This window comes from Coregonus clupeaformis, unplaced genomic scaffold (genome assembly GCF_020615455.1).
Source record: "Coregonus clupeaformis isolate EN_2021a unplaced genomic scaffold, ASM2061545v1 scaf0368, whole genome shotgun sequence".
Classification (NCBI taxonomy): Eukaryota; Metazoa; Chordata; class Actinopteri; order Salmoniformes; family Salmonidae; genus Coregonus; species Coregonus clupeaformis.
This window is the reverse complement of record NW_025533823.1, coordinates 228,656-248,589: the sequence shown is the minus strand read 5'-3', so window position 1 is coordinate 248,589 and position 19,934 is coordinate 228,656. Positions and strand designations below refer to the sequence as shown.

The window sequence follows — 19,934 nt, the reverse complement described above, 5'->3', positions numbered from 1 at the left end:
ATCACCCCAGAGCATCTGCACGACTACTCCCACCTGAGGAAGCAGACAGTAGGGATGTTTGTCAAGTCTCTAAAGGACGTGGCACTTGGTAGACAAACACCCCATGCCGCACTGGACAGAGGACCACCCAGAGACCCCCTACCAGACCACTGCACCAACAAGGAGCCCCAGGCCCCTTCAACGCCACACCAGACCCAGCGCACCCCACAGGCCCCACCCACCACCAGACCATCACCACTTCCATCGGCTTAGCCAGACCGGGACCGGGGCCCAGCCTACTACCCCGCACCAGACCACCACCCCTACCAGACCAGAGAGGAAGCCCCACGGCCCAGACCTGGCCCCCCTCCACTCCACAGGGCCCAACAGCAGGACCAGCGCAGCTACGCAGAGGTCGTCAGAGGACAGGAGAACCCTGTGGGGATTGAGTGAGATTAAACAGCTCCTCCAATACATCTGCACCAAACTGCACTAAACACACACGGACGCATGTACACACACACACACACACACACACACACACACACACACACACACACACACACACACACACCCTATCGTACTAAAAATGTACTTGTTCAATGAATAGGAATGTTTATATATATAACAGAAAAAATGTTAGCTGTTATCCTGTTTATCTCGCTCTTAACAACTTAATAGTTAATTACTGTATTTCTGACTGCTATTCTTTCTTTTGGAACATGAAATCACTGTCAGTTAGCATGTGGAACATTCAGGGCCTAAACTCATCAACCTTTGGACTGAAGAGTTTAGCACTGGAGTTCAACAAAAATCTTAAAGATGTTGACGTCATCATTCTGCAGGAGACATGGTGTAAGGCTGACATTGTCACTCACTGTCCCACAGGTTACAGAGAGGTAATTGTGCCGTCACAAAAACACAGCTCTGTCAATAGAGGCAGAGACTCTGGAGGACTGATCATTTGGTACAAATCCGACCTACAACATCTAATTGATCCCCTCAAAATTGGCAAATATCACATTTGGTTAAAACTGAAAAAAAGAACTTGTACTGACAGAAAAGATGTGTTCCTTTGCGCAATTTATATCCCCCTCAGAATCCCCATATTACTCAGAGGAGATCTTCCCCACCCTTGAGGAAGAGACGTGCCATTTCCAGGCCCAGGGAGATGTGCTCATCTGTGGGGACACAAATGCGCAGCACAGGAACAGTACCTGATCTAACGAGCACACGAGGGGACAGCTTTATTACAGGCCATAATGTTTCTAACTGTCTTAATCTCCCCAATAGAAACAACAGTGACAGCACCGTCAACAAAAACGGAAGGGATCTGTTGCAGCTCTGTAGAAGCTTGGGTCTGTACTTTGTCAATGGTAGGTTACGGGGGGACTCTTTGGGGAGATTCACCTACTGCTCACCTCTTGGCCACAGTACAGTAGACTATATGATCACAGACATTGACCCCTTCTCTCTCAGCTCATTCACTGTCAAGCCACTAACACCTCTGTCTGATCACAGCCAAATTACATTGTTCCTCAAAAGAACAGACATGGAAACAACCACACATTCACAGCCCAGTAAGCTGTACAACATCAGACATTCATACAGATGGGCCCAAAAACAGCACAGAAGAATACCAGAAAGCAACCTGGAACCAAAATATCCAAACACTCTTAGATAACTTTCTGGATACCACATTCACTCACAGTAAAGAAGGCATCAATCTAGCAGTACAAAACATCAACTATATATTCAGGCAAACGGCAAAGAAGCACAATTGAAATTGATAAAAACAAAACAAAAAAAGATCACAGATGACAACTGGTTTGATGCAGATTGTAAAATTATAAGGAAAAAACTTAGAACACTATCCAACCAAAAGCACAGAGACCCAAATAATGGTGAATTACGCCTTCATTACTGTGAGACTTTAAAAACTCTATAAACGTACACTCAGAACCAAAAAAGCACAGTACAACAGAAAGCAGCTGACGCTAATTGAGGAGTCCATAAACACAAACAACTTCTGGCAAAATTGGAAAAAAATTAAAAATCTAAACAAGAGGAATTAGCGATACAAAATGGTGACATTTGGACAACCCATTTTAAAACACTCTACAACACCGTTCAAATTGACACAAACGCAGAACAACGCCAAATTCATGAGAAGTTGAATGGATTAGAAAGAGCTATAAAGGACAATCAAAATCCACTGGACTCCCCCAATTACTGACCAGGAGCTCTATAAGAAACTTCAGGCTCTCAAATTTAAAAAGGCATGCGGACCTGATGGCATCCTAAATGAGATGCTCAAACTCACTAGTGCAAAATTTCAATTGGCTATATTAAAACTGTTTAATTTGATCCTGAGTGTAGGTTATTTCCCTGACATCTGGAATCAAGGACTCATAACCCCAATCTTTAAAAACGGAGACAAATTTGACCCTAACAATTACAGAGGCATTTGTGTGAACAGTAACCTGGGGAAGGTTTTCTGTAGTATTATAAATGTAAGAGTTCTAAACTTCCTTAACAAGCACAATGTCTTGAGTAAAAGCCAAATTGGTTTATACCAAAACATCGTCACGACCGATCATATTTACACCCTACACACCCTGATAGATAAACATGTCCACCAAAATAATACCAAAATATACGCTTGCTTTATCGACTTCCAAAAGCATTTGATTCTATTTGGCACACAGGACTGTTCTACAAAGTTATTGAAAGTGGTGTAGGGGTAAAACATATGAAATAATTTAAATCAATGTATACTGGCAATACGTGCAGCATTAAAATTGGCAAGAAAAGAACAGGAATTCTTTAACCAGGGCGGGGCCTTCGTCAGGGTTGTAATCTGAGCCCAGCACTCTTCAATATTTACATCAACGAATTGGCCACTATTCTAGAAAAATCCTCAGCCCCTGGTGTTAGTCTCCATAATTCAGAGGTTAAATGCCTACTCTTCGTCGATGACCTATGCCTGCTGTCACCCACAGCACATGGCCTACAGCAGAGCCTGGACCTGCTAGAGCAGTACTGCCAGACCTGGGCCCTGACAGTAAACCCCAAAAAGACTAAAATAATGATTTTCCAGAGAAGATCCAGATCTCAGGGAATTAGACCAAAGTTCTCAATTGGTACAAAATATATAGAGCACTGCACACACTACAATTACTTAGGCTTAAAAATAAGCTCAACTGGACACCTTAATGAAGCAGTGAATGAACTGAGAGAGAAAGCACGCAGGGCATTCTACGCAATTAAAAAAGCAAATTCAAATTGAAATACCTATTAAAATTTGGCTAAAACTAATTGAATATGTCATTGAACCAATTGCACTTTATGGCAGCGAGGTGTGGGGTCCACTTGCAAAAACAAGATTTCATCAAATGGGACAAACATCCCATTGAAACCCTGCATGCAGAGTTCTGTAAGATTCTCCCTACATGTCCAGAGGAAAACTACAAACAATGCATGCAGGGCAGAATTAGGGCAAATACCCACTAATAATAAAAACTCAAAAAAGAGCAATTAAGTTTTGGAAACATCTAAAATACAGTGACCCCCCTCTCATATCATTACCAAGCCCTGCAATACCAAGAGCTGAACAAAGAAAAAGAGTCCCCTCATCCAGCTGGTCCTGGGGCTGAGTTCACAAACCTGTTCTACTAACACACTGAAGCCTCAGGACCAGAACATCCAATCAATCAGGATAAACCAAATTACAACACAGTCAAAACAAAACTATATTGCTTATTGGGAAACACAAGCACAAGCACAGAGCAAAATGCAGTGCTATCTGGCCCTAAATCGAAAAGTACACCGTGGCTAAATATTTGACCATGGTTACTGATCAAAACTTTAGAAAAACCTTGACAAAGTACAGGCTCAGTGAGCACAGCCTGCCATTGAAGGGTAGACACAGGAAAACCTGGCTCCCTGTAGAGGAAAGGCTGTGCAACCACTGCACAATAGCAGAACCTGAGACGGAGCTGCATTTCCTGACAAAATGTCAAAAATATAAAACAATTAGAGAGTGTCATTTCCCCAAATTTGAAACTCTTATTCAAGGTTTCAAAGACCTCTCTGATGAGGGATAGGCTACCCGTCCTGTTGGGGGAGGACGCAGAGAGCTGTGGGGTTGGCAGCGCTACTACATTTGCTGCCTGCCATAAGTTGAGGGGACAGTGTCTGACAGACCAATCAACCTGCACATGTCCTTTACTGTATATTTATTGTTATTGTTGAATGTATGGTTATTTTGACCCTTGGTTATTGTTGTTACTGTTGTCCCGTTGACAATTTTGATTCTCATTTTTTACATTGTAAACAAGCTTTGGCAATATGTACATTGTTACGTCATGCCAATAAAGCAAATTGAATTGAATTGAGAGAGAGAGAGAGAGAGAGAGAGAGAGAGAGCAGAGAGAGAGAGAGAGAGAGAGAGAGAGAGAGAGAGAGAGAGAGAGAGAGCGACAGAGAGAGAGAGAGAGAGAGATTGAGCAGAGAGAGAGAGAGAGAGAGAGAGAGAGAGAGAGAGAGAGAGAGAGAGAGAGAGAGAGAGAGAGAGAGACATGTGACATGTGACACCTTAGGCCAGGATATCAATGTAATTCATCCTATTGAGTGTTTTGATGAGCACCACACCAGTGTCTGGGTATGAAAACAGCACGTCTCTGTGGTTAAACGATCAGGAGAAAGGTCCTAAAAATATGCTTCTCTGTGACATCACAGGGTAGGATTAAATGTACAAAACTGTGGTTTTTCAAAAACCAGCAACAAGTTTCTTGCCCAAAGGCAGGTTTTTTTTTCTGGCTCTCCCCACTTCACTGCGAATCTCATCAGGTAGAGCTTTTTAACTTTGTTTTATTCTACAAAAACATAGAAATGCGACGTTTTCACACATGTTGACACTGTTATTGTGCTGGAGATAATGAAAATGAGGTTGTAAAGTGGTGGAGTTGACCTTTATCATTCTGTGATGGGTGGCCCAGTGGTGGAGTTGACCTTTATCATTCTGTGATGGGTGGCCCAGTGGTGGAGTTGACCTTTATCATTCTGTGATGGGGTGGCCCAGTGGTGGAGTTGACCTTTATCATTCTGTGGTGGAGTTGACCTTTATCATTCTGTGATGGGTGGCCCAGTGGTGGAGTTGACCTTTATCATTCTGTGATGGGGTGGCCCAGTGGTGGAGTTGACCTTTATCATTCTGTGATGGGTGGCCCAGTACCTTCTAGCGTACTCTCTAAATGCCGTGGTCTGAGGAGCCTTTTCCCCGTTCTAGTCATTCTATTTCTATGACTGTGATACACGTGTGCCTCGGTCGGTAGAGCATGGTGCTGGCGACGTCAAGGGTCGTGGGTTCAATTCCCGCTAGGGCAACCCATATGGAGAAAAAAACAAATTCACGCATGATTAAGTTGCTTTGAATAAAAGCGTCTGCTAATTGGCATATGTTATAATACAGAGACTTCAGAGCGACTTTAGCCAGCGATGGGTTGAAGGACCTACTGTAGGCTTGTACATACAGATTGCTCCGTGTCCATAACTTGAATCCATCTCTTGTCTCGCCATCTGTCTCTCTCTCCATCTGTCTCTCTCTCCATCTGTCTCTCTCTCTCCATCTGTCTCTCTCTCTCCATCTGTCTCTCTCTCCATCTGTCTCTCTCTCTCCATCTGTCTCTCTCTCCATCTGTCTCTCTCTCTCCATCTCTCTCTCTCTCCATCTGTCTCTCTCTCTCCATCTGTCTCTCTCTCTCCATCTGTCTCTCTCTCTCCATCTGTCTCTCTCTCTCTCCATCTGTCTCTCTCTCTCTCCATCTGTCTCTCTCTCTCCATCTGTCTCTCTCTCTCCATCTGTCTCTCTCTCTCCATCTGTCTCTCTCTCTCCATCTGTCTCTCTCTCTCCATCTGTCTCTCTCTCTCTCCATCTGTCTCTCTCTCTCCATCTGTCTCTCTCTCCATACAGACAGGCCTATGAAAACTGCTGTGTTCTAGAGGCCCGTATCTGTTACGATGTGGCCAAGCTGATGTCCCTCAACTCAGAAAGGTAAGTAGTTCCTCTGCTTGACTGTCATTGTCTGTAGCAACAACATAGGACTCAACTTGGATATAACCTGTTTTTTTGCGTGGACATTGAGGGCTTCCACCATTTTAAAGTAGTCAACTGGGCGGGGATTCCTAGGGGTTGGGAGCGATCAGCCAATGATCAGATGTCCTTTTTTTTTCAAATTGTGTACTACGGTTTGTAAATAGCTTTAAGCTATATCACCGCCATCTAGTGGCCACAATAAATGAGTGAAACGCAAGATGTGGTTCAGGACTCCAACACTGCAGGTGGCTGTAAATCAGCAATATTAGCGTTCAGCTTTTTTCAACCAAAAAAAGAATACAAAATTGGACTACTTTAAAATGGAGATGGCCTGAACGGCGCTGCCCATGATGTCACAGATGCCATGATGTCACAGATGCCAAGATGAGATCTCTTTTGAGCAATACTCATTTGTCCAGTGATCTGTGTATTTGGTCATGTGATATGAGCATGCGTGCTGTCATGTGATGTGGTCATGTGTTCTGTAAACAGGAAGAAGACCGAGCGTAGCAAGAAGTTCTTTACAGACCTGAAGTCCAAGGAGCACATCCCCACCATGATAAACCCCAAACCCTGTGGACATCTCTGTTGCTGTATCATCAAGGGCTGTGAGCAGGTGAGACCAGCCCTGCATCCCAAATCATACCAGAGACATGCCCCCTAGATCTGAGAGTCTACGATAAGTGTCCAACCCCTAGCCCTAACCCAGAGGTCTAGGATAGGTGTCCAACCCCTAGCCCATAACCCAGAGGTCTATGATAGGTGTCCAACCCCTAGCCCATAACCCAGAGGTCTATGATAGGTGTCCAACCCCTAGCCCATAACCCAGAGGTCTAGGATAGGTGTCCAACCCCTAGCCCATAACCCAGAGGTCTAGGATAGGTGTCCAACCCCTAGCCCATAACCCAGAGGTCTAGTATAGGTGTCCAACCCCTATCCCATAACCCAGAGGTCTATGATAGGTGTCCAACCCCTATCCCATAACCCAGAGGTCTATGATAGGTGTCCAACCCCTAGCCCATAACCCAGAGGTCTAGTTAGGTGTCCAACCCCTATCCCATAACCCAGAGGTCTAGGATAGGTGTCCAACCCCTAGCCCATAACCCAGAGGTCTAGTTAGGTGTCCAACCCCTAGCCCATAACCCAGAGGTCTAGGATAGGTGTCCAACCCCTAGCCCATAACCCAGAGGTCTAGTTAGGTGTCCAACCCCTAGCCCATAACCCAGAGGTCTAGGATAGGTGTCCAACCCCTAGCCCATAACCCAGAGGTCTATGATAAGTGTCCAACCCCTAGCCCATAACCCAGAGGTCTATGTTAGGTGTCCAACCCCTAGCCCATAACCCAGAGGTCTAGGATAGGTGTCCAACCCCTAGCCCATAACCCAGAGGTCTATGATAGGTGTCCAACCCCTAGCCCATAACCCAGAGGTCTATGATAAGTGTCCAACCCCTAGCCCTAACCCAGAGGTCTAGTTAGGTGTCCAACCCCTAGCCCATAACCCAGAGGTCTAGGATAGGTGTCCAACCCCTAGCCCATAACCCAGAGGTCTATGATAAGTGTCCAACCCCTAGCCCATAACCCAGAGGTCTATGATAAGTGTCCAACCCCTATCCCATAACCCAGAGGTCTATGTTAGGTGTCCAACCCCTAGCCCATAACCCAGAGGTCTATGATAGGTGTCCAACCCCTAGCCCATAACCCAGAAGTCTATGATAGGTGTCCAACCCCTATCCCATAACCCAGAGGTCTATGATAGGTGTCCAACCCCTAGCCCATAACCCAGAGGTCTAGGATAGGTGTCCAACCCCTATCCCATAACCCAGAGGTCTAGTTAGGTGTCCAACCCCTAGCCCATAACCCAGAGGTCTAGTATAGGTGTCCAGAATATCGCAACAATTCAACCTGGCCTATCAGGGCAAGACGGAGCTACCACCTTTTAATGAATGTACTGTACAGGAGGTGAGTTACTATCCCAAGCTGGAAGCCCCCTAACTAACCATCTCTCTCCTACAGGAGGAGGCAGTGAGTTACTACACCAAGCTGGAAGCCCCCTAACTAACCATCTCTCTCCTACAGGAGGAGGCAGTGAGTTACTACACCAAGCTGGAAGCCCCCTAACTAACCATCTCTCTCCTACAGGAGGAAGCAGTGAGTTACTACAAGCTGGAAGCCCCCTAACTAACCATCTCTCTCCTACAGGAGGAAGCAGTGAGTTACTACACCAAGCTGGAGTCCAAGCTGAAGGAGGAGTACAGGAAGGAGAAAGAGAAGGTCAACAGTAAACCACTAGGAATGGCCTTCGTTACCTTCCAGAACGAAGCCATGACCGCCATGTGAGAGAGAGTGTTTGTGTCAGTGAGAGAGTGAGGCAGTATAGGTGTATATATATATATTGTGTGTGAATGTGTGATGGAAATAAAAGGAATGAGATTGTATAAATTGGAATGTTAAGTGGGAATGGTAGTGTTAGTTGGAATGTTAAGTGGGAATGGTAGTGTTAGTTGGAATGTTAAGTGAGAATGGTAGTGTTAGTTGGAATGTTAAGTGGGAATGGTAGTGTTAGTTGGATTGTTAAGTGGGAATGGTAGTGTTAGTTGGAATGTTAAGTGGGAATGGTAGTGTTAGTTGGAATGTTAAGTGGGAATGGTAGTGTTAGTTGGAATGTTAAGTGGGAATGGTAGTGTTAGTTGGAATGTTAAGTGGGAATGGTAGTGTTAGTTGGAATGTTAAGTGGGAATGGTAGTGTTTTTGTAGTCTCTAATTCCCATTCTTCCAAGTCTCGTTCATCACTCTGCTATTGGAATGAATGAGAAAAAGCTGGAAATCAAGGTTTGTCTTTTTGTGCATTGGTAACCGTAAATCAAGTCATATCTTTCTAAATGTTTCCCTGTTCAGTATCCTGAAGGACTACAATGCATGTAAGTGTCAGGGCTGCCACTGTCGGAGGGAACCCAAGTCTTCTGCCTTCAGCCAGCACCTTCACACACACTCCTGGACTGTTGGCTATGCACCAGACCCACAGAACGTTTACTGGTGAGGACACACACACACACACACACACACACACACACACACACACACACACACAGAGGATGGGATCCACCCAAATCATTTTCCTTTCACATCGTTATAAGGCTGCGTTGAGACAATGACTTAAAAATGACCCAAGCCCAGCTCATTGAATCCCTACCATTGTGTCGCTGAGTCATCATAATTCTTCAGTAAATGTACATTATACCAGTGGCGTTGGAAGACACAATGTAAGTAACCTAATTTATGTCCCTCTCACTGCCCTGTATGCCTCTGCTGATCCTACAGCCATTGTATGCAGTAATCATGTGCATATGAACCAGAGTAATACTGTTAGCACTGAGCCGGTGTGCCCTAGGAGGAAGTCCACTGTGTGCAGCTCACCCTGCACTAATAAAAATAACCTGAGCATGTCTACCTCTGCTAAGCTTCCCAGTAAAGCAATGAAAACAATCAAGCATCCCAGAAAAGTGCTACAAATGGCCCACGTTAACCTATGTAGCTTAAGAAACAAGGTTCATGAAATCAATTATTTGCTAGTAACAGAGGACATTCATATTCTGACAATCTCTGAAACTCACTCAGATAATACCTTTGATAATACAGTGGTAGCAATACATGGTTATAACATCTACAGAAAAGACAGAAATGCCAAAGGTGGAGGTGTTGCCATTTATATTCAAAACCCCATTCCTGTAAAGCTTAGAGAGGATCTCATGTTAAATACTGTTGAAGTAATATGGCTACAGGTTCATCTGCCTCACCTAAAGCCAATTCTGGTGGGAAGTTGCTATAGACCACCAAGTGCTAACAGTCAGTATCTGGATAACGTGTGAAATGCTTGATAATGTATCAACAGAGCGGTATATATTCTGGGTGATTTAAATATTGACTGGCTTTCATCAGGCTGCCCACTCAAGAAAAAGCTTCAAACTGTAACCAGGGCCTGCAACCTGGTTCAGGTTATCAGTCAACCTACCAGGGTGGTTACAAACAGTACAGGAAGAAAATCATCAACATGTTTTGATCATATCTTTACTAATGCTGCAGAAATTTGTTTGAAAGCAGTATCCAAATCCATTGGATGTAGTGATCACAATATAGTAGCCATATCTAGGAAAACCAAAGTTCCAAAGGCTGGGCCTAATATTGTGTATAAGAGGTCATACAATACGTTTTGTAGTGATTCCAATGTTGTTGATGTAAAGAATATATGTTGGTCCATGTTGTGTAATGAGGAGCAAACAGACACTGCACTTGACACATTTATGAAATTGCTTATTCCAGTTACTAATAAGCATGCACCCATTAAGAAAATCACTGTAAAAACGGTTAAATCCCAGTGGATTGATGAGAAATTGAAAAATTGTCGATTGGCAAACGTATTGCAAATTGAGAAATCATGTGACTAAACTGAATAAAAAGAAGAAGAAACTATACTATGAAACAAGGATAAATGACATAAAGAATGATAGTTAAAAGCGTTGGAGCATCTTAAATGAAATGTTGGGAAAAAAGGCAAACTCCGCTCCATCATTCATTGAATCAGATGGCTCATTCATCACAAAACCAACTGATATTGCCAACTACTTTAATTATGTTTTCATTGGCAAGATTAGCAAACTTAGGCATGACATGCCAGCAACAAACGCTGACACGACACATCCAAGTATATCTGACCAAATTATGAAAGGCAAACGTTGTAATTTTGAATTCCGTAAAGTGAGTGTGGAAGAGGTGAGAAAATGACTGTTGTCTATCAACAATGACAAGCCACCGGGGTCTGACAAATTGGATGGAAAATTACTGAGGATAATAGCGGACGATATTGCCACTCCTATTTGCCATATCTTCGATTTAAGCCTACTAGAAAGTGTGTTCCCCCAGACTTGGAGGGAAGCAAAAGTAATTCCGCTACCTAAGAATAGTAAAGCCCCCTTTACTGGCTCAAACAGCCGACCAATTAGCCTGTTACCAACCCTTAGTAAACTTTTGGGAAAAATGGTTATTTGACCAGATTCAATGCTATTTTACAGTAAACAAATTGACAACAGACTTTCAGCATGCTTATAGGGAAGGACATTCAACAAGCACAGCACTTACACAAATTACTGATGATTGGCTGAGAGAAATGTATGATAAAAAGATTGTGGGGACTGTTTTGTTAGACTTCAGTGCGGCTTTTGACATTATTGATCATAGTCTGCTGCTGGAAAAACATATGTGTTATGGCTTTACACCCCCTGCTATATTGTGGACAAAGAGTTACTTGTCTAAAATAACACTTTAATGGAAGCCTCTAGGCCCCTTACTCTTTTCAATCTTTACTAACGACATGCCACTGGCTTTGAGTAAAGCCAGAGTGTCTATGTATGCGGATGACTCAACACTATACACGTCAGCTACTACAGCGACTGAAATGACTGCAACACTTAACAAAGAGCTGCAGTTAGTTTCAGAATGGGTGGCAAGGAATAAGTTAGCCCTAAATATTTCAAATCATTCACTAAACCCTAAACCTCACCTAAATCTTGTAATGAATAATGTGGAAATTGAGCAAGTTGAGGAGACTAAACTGCTTGGAGTAACCCTGGATTGTAAACTGTCATGGTCAAAGCATATTGATACAACAGTAGCTAAGATGGGGAGAAGTATGTCCATAACAAAGCGCTGCTCTATCTTCTTAACAGCACTATCAACAAGGCAGGTCCTACATGCCCTAGTTTTGTCGCACCTGGATTACTTTTCAGTCATGTGGTCAGGGGCCACAAAAAGGGACAGGGAAGCACGGCTGGCCCTTGGATGTACACAGAGAGCTAACATTAATAATATGCATGTCAATCTCTCCTGGCTCAAAGTGGAGGAGAGATTGACTTCATTACTACTTGTAAAGTGGCTTGCAAAGTATTCCCCCTTGGCGTTTTTTGTTGCCTTACAACCTGGAACTAAAATGGATTTTTGGGGGGGTTTTATCATTTGATTTACACAACATGCCTACCACTTTGAAGATGCAAAGTATTTTTCATTGTGAAACAAACAAGAAATAAGACAAAAAAAACAGAAAACTTGAGTGTGCATAACTATTCACCCCCCCAAAGTCAATACTTTGTAGAGCCACCTTTTGCAGCAATTACAGCTGCAAGTCTCTTTGGGTATGTCGCTATAAGCTTGGCACGTCTAGCCACTGGAATTTTTGCCCATTCTTCAAGGCAAAACTGTTCCAGCTCCTTCAAGTTGGATGGGTTCCGCTGGTGTACAGCAATCCTTAAGTCATACCACAGAATCTCAATTGGATTGAGGTCTGGGCTTTGACTAGGCCATTACAAGACATATAAATGTCTCCCCGTAAACCGCTCAAGTGTTGCTTTAGCAGTATGCTTAGTGTCATTGTCCTGCTGGAAGGTGAACCACTCTCGCAGTCTCAAATCTCTGGAAGACTGAAACAGGTTTCCCTCAAGAATTTCCCTGTATTTAGCGCCATCCATTATTCCTTCAATTCTGATCAGTTTCCCAGTCCCTGCCGATGAAAAACATCCCCACAGCGTGATGCTGCCACCACCATGCTTCACTGTGGGGATGGTGTTCTCGGGGTGATGAGAGGTGTTGGGATTGCACCAGACATAGCATTTTCCTTGATGGCTAAAAAGCTCAATTTTAGTCTCATCTGACCAGAGTACCTTCTTCCATATGTTTGGGGAGTCTCCCACATGCTTTTTGGCGAACACCAAACATGTTTGCTTATTTTCTTCTTTAAGCAATGGCTTTTTCTGGCCACTCTTCCGTAAAGCCCAGCTCTGTGGAGTGTACGGCTTAAAGTGGTCCTATGGACAGATACTCCAATCTCCGCTGTGGAGCTTTGCAGCTCCTTCAGGGTTATCTTTGGTCTCTTTGTTGCCTCTCTGATTAATGCCCTCCTTGCCTGGTCCGTGAGGTTTGGTGGGCGGCCCTCTCTTGGCAGGTTTGTTGTGGTGCCATATTCTTTCCATTTTTTAATAATGGATTTAATGGTGCTCCGTGGGATGTTCAACGTTTCTGATATTTTTTTATAATCCAACCCTGATCTGTACTTCTCCACAACTTTGTCCCTGACCTGTTTGGAGAGCTCCTTGGTCTTCATGGTGCCGCTTGCTTGGTGGTGCCCATTGCTTAGTGGTGTTGCAGACTCTGGGGCCTTTCAGAACAGGTGTGTGTATATATATACTCAGATCATGTGAAACTTAGATTGCACACAGGTGGACTCTGTTTAATTAATTATGTGATTTCTGAAGGTAATTGGTTGCACCAGACCTTATTTAGGGGCTTCATAGCAAAGGGGGTGAATACATATGCACACACCACTTTTCCGTTATTTATGTTTTAGAATTTTTTGAAACAAGTTATTTTTTTCATTTCACTTCACCAATTTGGTCTATTTTGTGTATGTCCATTACATGAAATCCAAATAAAAATCCATTTAAATTACAGGTTGTAATGCAAGAAAATAAGAAAAACGCCAAGGGGGATGAATACTTTTACAAGGCACTGTATTTGTGTAATTATTTATCCAAGGCTTGGTGCTCACACTGCATGGTGTTGAGAGACACAAATGTGGTCTTATTGGCCCCTCCCCTTCCAGACACCCAGCCCTGCCCCTAGGGGTATACTCCTCAGTCTGCCAGCCCTGCCTCCTCTCCCAGAGTCCTTCCTGGTTGCCACTAATTAGTTTGATGGATTAAGTCAACAGTATGTAGGGCAGAGCAGAGTAAACTAGAGGGAGTTTTAATCTACCCGTTTAGAACCAAGTCCCTGCTGCTCTGCTCTCTCCGTAACAAACGCTGCTTGAAATGAATTGAAATTATTTTTACCCATTTGCGAAGCACTGTATTTGTGAGAGGAATTGACATGTTGAATGCACCGAGCTGTTTGTTTAAACTGCTAGCACACAGCTCGGACACCCATGCATACCCCACAAGACATGCCACCAGAGGTCTCTTCACAGTCCCCAAGTCCAGAACAGACTATGGGAGGTGCACAGTACTACATAGAGCCATGACTACATGTAACTCTATTCCACATCAGGTAACTGATGCAAGCAGGAACATTTGATTAAAAAACAGGTAAAAATCCTCAGACAGACGATGACAACGACCCGAAACACACAGCCAGGGCAACTAAGGAGTGGCTCCGTAGAAGCATCTCAAGGTCCTGGAGTGGCCTAGCCAGTCTCCAGACCCTGAACCCAATAGAAAATCTTTGGAGGGGAGCTGAAAGTCCGTATTGCCCAGCGACAGCCCCCGAAACCTGAAGGATCTGGAGAAGGTCTGTATGGAGGAGTGGGCCAAAATCCCTGCTGCAGTGTGTGCAAACCTGGTCAAGACCTACAGGAAACTTATGATCTCTGTAATTGCAAACAAAGGTTTCTGTACCAAATATTAAGTTCTGCTTTTCTGATGTATCAAATACTTATGTCATGCAATAAAATGCAAATTAATTACTTAAAAATCATACAATGTGATTTTCTGGATTTTTGATTCCGTCTCTCACAGTTGAAGTGTACCTATGATACAATTTACAGACCTCTACATGCTTTGTAAGTAGTAAAACCTGCAAAATCGGCAGTGTATCAAATACTTGTTCTCCCCACTGTATGTGAAGTAGTGCTGGGTGATATATCAAATTAATGCGATATTCCAAAGGCCTGTATTGCAGGAATATATATATATATATTTATAGTTTTTTTGTATTTCTGAGCGTTTATTTCTGCTTCTTCTCATGTTGTCTGTGAAGAGATGCTCCTTCCCATTTACACCAGAGATCTGTATATAATGAGGAGATGCACCTTCCCATTTACACCAGAGATCTGTATATAATGAGGAGATGCTCCTTCCCATTTACACCAGAGATCTGTATATAATGAGGAGATGCACCTTCCCATTTACACCAGAGATCTGTATATAATGAGGAGATGCACCTTCCCATTTACACCAGAGATCTGTATATAATGAGGAGATGCACCTTCCCATTTACACCAGAGATCTGTATATAATGAAGAGATGCACCTTCCCATTTACACCAGAGATCTGTATATAATGAGGAGATGCACTTTCCCATTTACACCCGAGATCTGTATATAATGAAGAGATGCACCTTCCCATTTACACCAGAGATCTGTATATAATGAGGAGATGCACCTTCCCATTTACACCAGAGATCTGTATATAATGAGGAGATGCACCTTCCCATTTACACCAGAGATCTGTATATAATGAAGAGATGCACCTTCCCATTTACACCAGAGATCTGTATATAATGAGGAGATGCACCTTCCCATTTACACCAGAGATCTGTGCATTCGGAAAGTATTCAGACCCCTTGACTTGTTCCACATTTTGTTACGTTACAGCCTTATTCTAAAATTGATTAAATAAAACATTTTCCTCATCAATCTACACACAATACCCCATAATGACCTAACAATGGGAGTTGTTGTCCCAAAAGTGGGAAGGCAGGCGACAAGCTTAGGTTCAAAATAAGAACATACAAACGCATTGGGTTTATTTTTGGACAGATTTTGGCGAGAGTGAAACCTGCTGTTTGTTGGAGACAGACAAAGGGTGTGTTCTTAACAATAGACCCAAGTTGGCTAAAAACTATTTTGATAAAATAATACAATTATTAGTGGGTCTTACGGTTGTGGGAGACTTATATTTAGCCTAGGTTATATTTTTGTTGACTGTTTTGAAATGCAGTGTATTTGATTTTACAACAAAGCTTATTTAGAGATATCGCGATATCGGCCATAAATGTGAAACATTTGAGATACCATTTTTAGGCCATATCACCCAGCCCTAATGATAATTGAGTGCCAATCAACCCCTCTAGGCCAGGGGTATTCAAATCCTACCCGACGAGGTCCAGACTACTGCTGGCCTTCTGTTCTACCTGATAATTAATTGTACCCACCTGGTGTCCCAGGGCTAAATCAGTCCCTGATTAGAGGGGATGAAAGAATGGGGGGGAAAGCAGTGGATCTGGTTTCAAGGATGCACGACATGGCCGAATGTATGTGGACACCTGCTCGTCCAACATCTCATTCCAAAATCATGGGCATTAATATGGAGTTGGTCCCCCTTTTGCTGCTATAACAGCCTCCATTCTTCTGGGAAGGCTTTCCACTAGATGTTGGAACATTGCTGCAGGGACTTGTTTCCATTCAGCCACAAGAGCGTTCGTGAGGTCGGGCACTGATGTTGGGCGATTAGGCCTGGCTCGCAGTCGGGCGTTCCAATTCATTGCGCTTAAGGATTTTTGGTGATCTTAAGTCTTGTGTGCGTGCGGCTGCTCGGCCTTGGAAACCCATTTCATGAAGCTCCAGACGAACAGTTCTTGTGCTGACGTTGCCTCCAGAGGCAGTTTGGAACTCGGTGGTGAGTGTTTCAACCGAGGACAGACGATTTTTACGCACTTCAGCACTCGGCGGTCCCGTTCTGTGAGCTTCTGTGTGTCCTACCACTTCGCGGCTGAGCCGTTGTTGCTCCTGTGGTCCTCTGTAGCTCAGCTGGTATAAAAATAATTTAAATACAAATAATTTAGTAAATAGCTGTTTTGATACTTCAAGGTGTCTTAAAATTCAAAATCTGTAGCTCAATTGGTAGAGCACGGCGCTTGTAACGCCAGGGTAGTGGGTTCAATCCCCGGGACCACCCATACGTAAAAATGTATGCACACATGACTGTAAGTCGCTTTGGATAAAAGCGTCTGCTAAATGGCATATTATTATTATTATTATTATTATTATTATTATTATATTATAGACGTTTCCACTTCACAATAAAAGCATTTACAGTTGACCGGGGCAGCTCTAGCAAGATAGAAATTTGACGAACTGACTTGTTGGAAAGGTGGCATCCTATGACGGTGCCACGTTGACAGTCACTGAGCTCTTCAGTAAGGCCATTCTACTGCCAATGTTTGTCTATGGAGAATGCATGGTTTTTATACACCTGTCAGCAACGGGTGTGGCTGAATTAGCCAAATCCACTAATTTGAAGGGGTGTCCACACACTTTTGGCCATGTGAAATTCCATCTGGCCTACCAGAGGGCCAAATGGAGCTACCGTCATACTGACACATATCCAATCTTGATGTCGGATTCAGTTCTGCATCTGAAGGGTCACCGGCTGTGACCAGGTAGTTCTTCCTGTGCTTCAGTTCTGCATCTGAAGGGTCACCGGCTGTGACCAGGTAGTTCTTCCTGTGCTTCCGATTTCTCTTTAGGGTCTAGGCCGGTTCACTGTAAAGCACTTTGTGACACCTGTTGATGTAAAAAGGACTTTCTAAATATTTAATTGATTGATTGATCTCAACTGTATGTGTGATGTGTGTTGTCTGAGAGGATTGAGAACAGAGCATATCATTCAATGTCTGGTTGTGTGTGAATGATGGTGGGGGGGATCACCTAAACCAGGGGGATGCATAGCATACTAATCTTAATCGCACAAAGCCTGTTATTTGGCAGGGAATACTATTTGTAGATCAGTGATTCTACACCTCACTTTGCTCAAGCTGATCCTCTCTACCAGACTTCATCCCTGATCACCGGAGGCTAAATAAATGCGGTAGTCAGGACAGTTAAAGGGGAGAGACTATGAATCCAACCAGAAAATATAAAAACTATTATAAATCAGAATATCGCTTGAAAAACAGAGCGCGCCAAAAGCCTGTTGGGTTTATTCAATATATTATGCAAAAATGGAAATGTAGCATTAGATTATCTATGAAAAGACAGGATAGACAGCCATCTGAAAACATTTATAAAATACATTACGCTGTCTCAGAAGAATGCTTGTACCTTAGAAGGTTGTGGAGGATATATTGAAACAGTCTCATCCTTACATAACAATACAACATCGATCAACAACAATATTTCACAATGTATTCCTTGTCTGTTCTTAACATACGGGTATGATGGGCATTTTGTTGTCTGTTCTTAACATATGGGTATGATGGGCATTTTGTTGTCTGTTCTTAACATATGGGTATGATGGGCATTTTATTGTCTGTTCTTAACATATGGGTATGATGGGCATTTTGTTGTCTGTTCTTAACATATGGGTATGATGGGCATTTTGTTGTCTGTTCTTAACATACGGGTATGATGGGCATTTTGTTGTCTGTTCTTAACATATGGGTATGATGGGCATTTTGTTGTCTGTTCTTAACATACGGGTATGATGAGCATTTTGTTGTCTGTTCTTAACATATGGGTATGATGGGCATTTTGTTGTCTGTTCTTAACATACGGGATGATGGGCATTTTGTTGTCTGTTCTTAACATATGGGTATGATGGGCATTTTGTTGTCTGTTCTTAACATACGGGATGATGGGCATTTTGTTGTCTGTTCTTAACATATGGGTATGATGGGCATTTTGTTGTCTGTTCTTAACATACGGGATGATGGGCATTTTGTTGTCTGTTCTTAACATATGGGTATGATGGGCATTTTGTTGTCTGTTCTTAACATACGGGTATGATGGGCATTTTGTTGTCTGTTCTTAACATACGGGTATGATGGGCATTTTGTTGTCTGTTCTTAACATATGGGTATGATGGGCATTTTGTTGTCTGTTCTTAACATATGGGTATGATGGGCATTTTGTTGTCTGTTCTTAACATATGGGTATGATGGGCATTTTGTTGTCTGTTCTTAACATATGGGTATGATGGGCATTTTGTTGTCTGTTCTTAACATACGGGTATGATGGGCATTTTTATATCAGACAATGTAGAGGTGGGAAATGTAGACTATTTTCAGAACATTAAATGGCTATTTACATTTACTATAGAAATAACAACCCAACAACTTCTCCAACTCTTAAGATTGCAGTATTTGGAGAGATACGTTTCTACAACCTGCACAAAGCCCTGGAATGATATTCTGACGCTGTTGAATAGTTCACTGCCTGTAAATACACTGTGTCAGCCAGAACAACTGACGCTGTTGAATAGTTCACTGCCTATAAATACACTGTGTCAGCCAGAACAACTGACGCTGTTGAATAGTTCACTGCCTGTAAATACACTGTGTCAGCCAGAACAACTGACACTGTTGAATAGTTCACTGCCTGTAAATACACTGTGTCAGCCAGAACAACTGACACTGTTGAATAGTTCACTGCCTGTAAATACACTGTGTCAGCCAGAACAACTGACACTGTTGAATAGTTCACTGCCTGTATACACTGTCAGCCAGAAATGACACTGTTGAATAGTTCACTGCCTGTAAATACACTGTCAGCCAGAACAACTGACACTGTTGTGTCACTGCCTGTCTGTGTCAGCCACCTGTTGAATAGTTCACTGCCTGTAAATACACTGTGTCAGCCAGAACTTCTACCGTCTTCACCCATCTGTTCTACAGCATTAGAAGAACACATTGGTCTTGTGTGTCTTTGTTGTTTTTTACCAGACTCCGCCTCCGTTCTTTACGCGTGTGTTAATGAATGTGTGCATTTTGGGATTGTCAACTTTTTTCAGAGGGATGTTGGCGCTTGCAAAAGCCATATCCTCAGCAGTTTATGTTTTTAGCGAATGAAAATAGCTACTTTTTTTTGTTTGGAAATAGACTACATTTTCTTAGATAAATGCCTGTTATAATGATGATAAAATACCATAAATAAGTTAAATATTTCTGTTGATAATGTCCTTAAGATAGGCTAATGATTTGGTGCATTAGGCTAAAGCGTAGGCTGCTGATGAGAATAAGTGTTGGCAGACATAAGTCGGTCCACATGGTTGGGAATTAATTTTCGACTAATGGGATAATTACGTTAGATCAGGGGATGGC

The 19,934-nt window shown here is 42.9% G+C and overlaps 1 protein-coding gene across 2 annotated transcripts in view; it reads left to right on the top strand.

Annotated features, from left to right (window-relative positions):
* LOC121555360 (CSC1-like protein 2) overlaps positions 1-19,934 on the top strand; it is a 116,625-nt gene that overhangs the window by 59,961 nt on the left and 36,730 nt on the right. For both annotated transcript variants that reach the window (XM_041869193.2, XM_041869192.2), the window contains 4 exons: positions 5,954-6,034; positions 6,569-6,692; positions 8,277-8,410; positions 8,973-9,110. In XM_041869193.2, the coding sequence (XP_041725127.1) occupies positions 5,954-6,034; positions 6,569-6,692; positions 8,277-8,410; positions 8,973-9,110 (477 nt within the window). The remainder of the gene's footprint in view (positions 1-5,953; positions 6,035-6,568; positions 6,693-8,276; positions 8,411-8,972; positions 9,111-19,934) is intronic.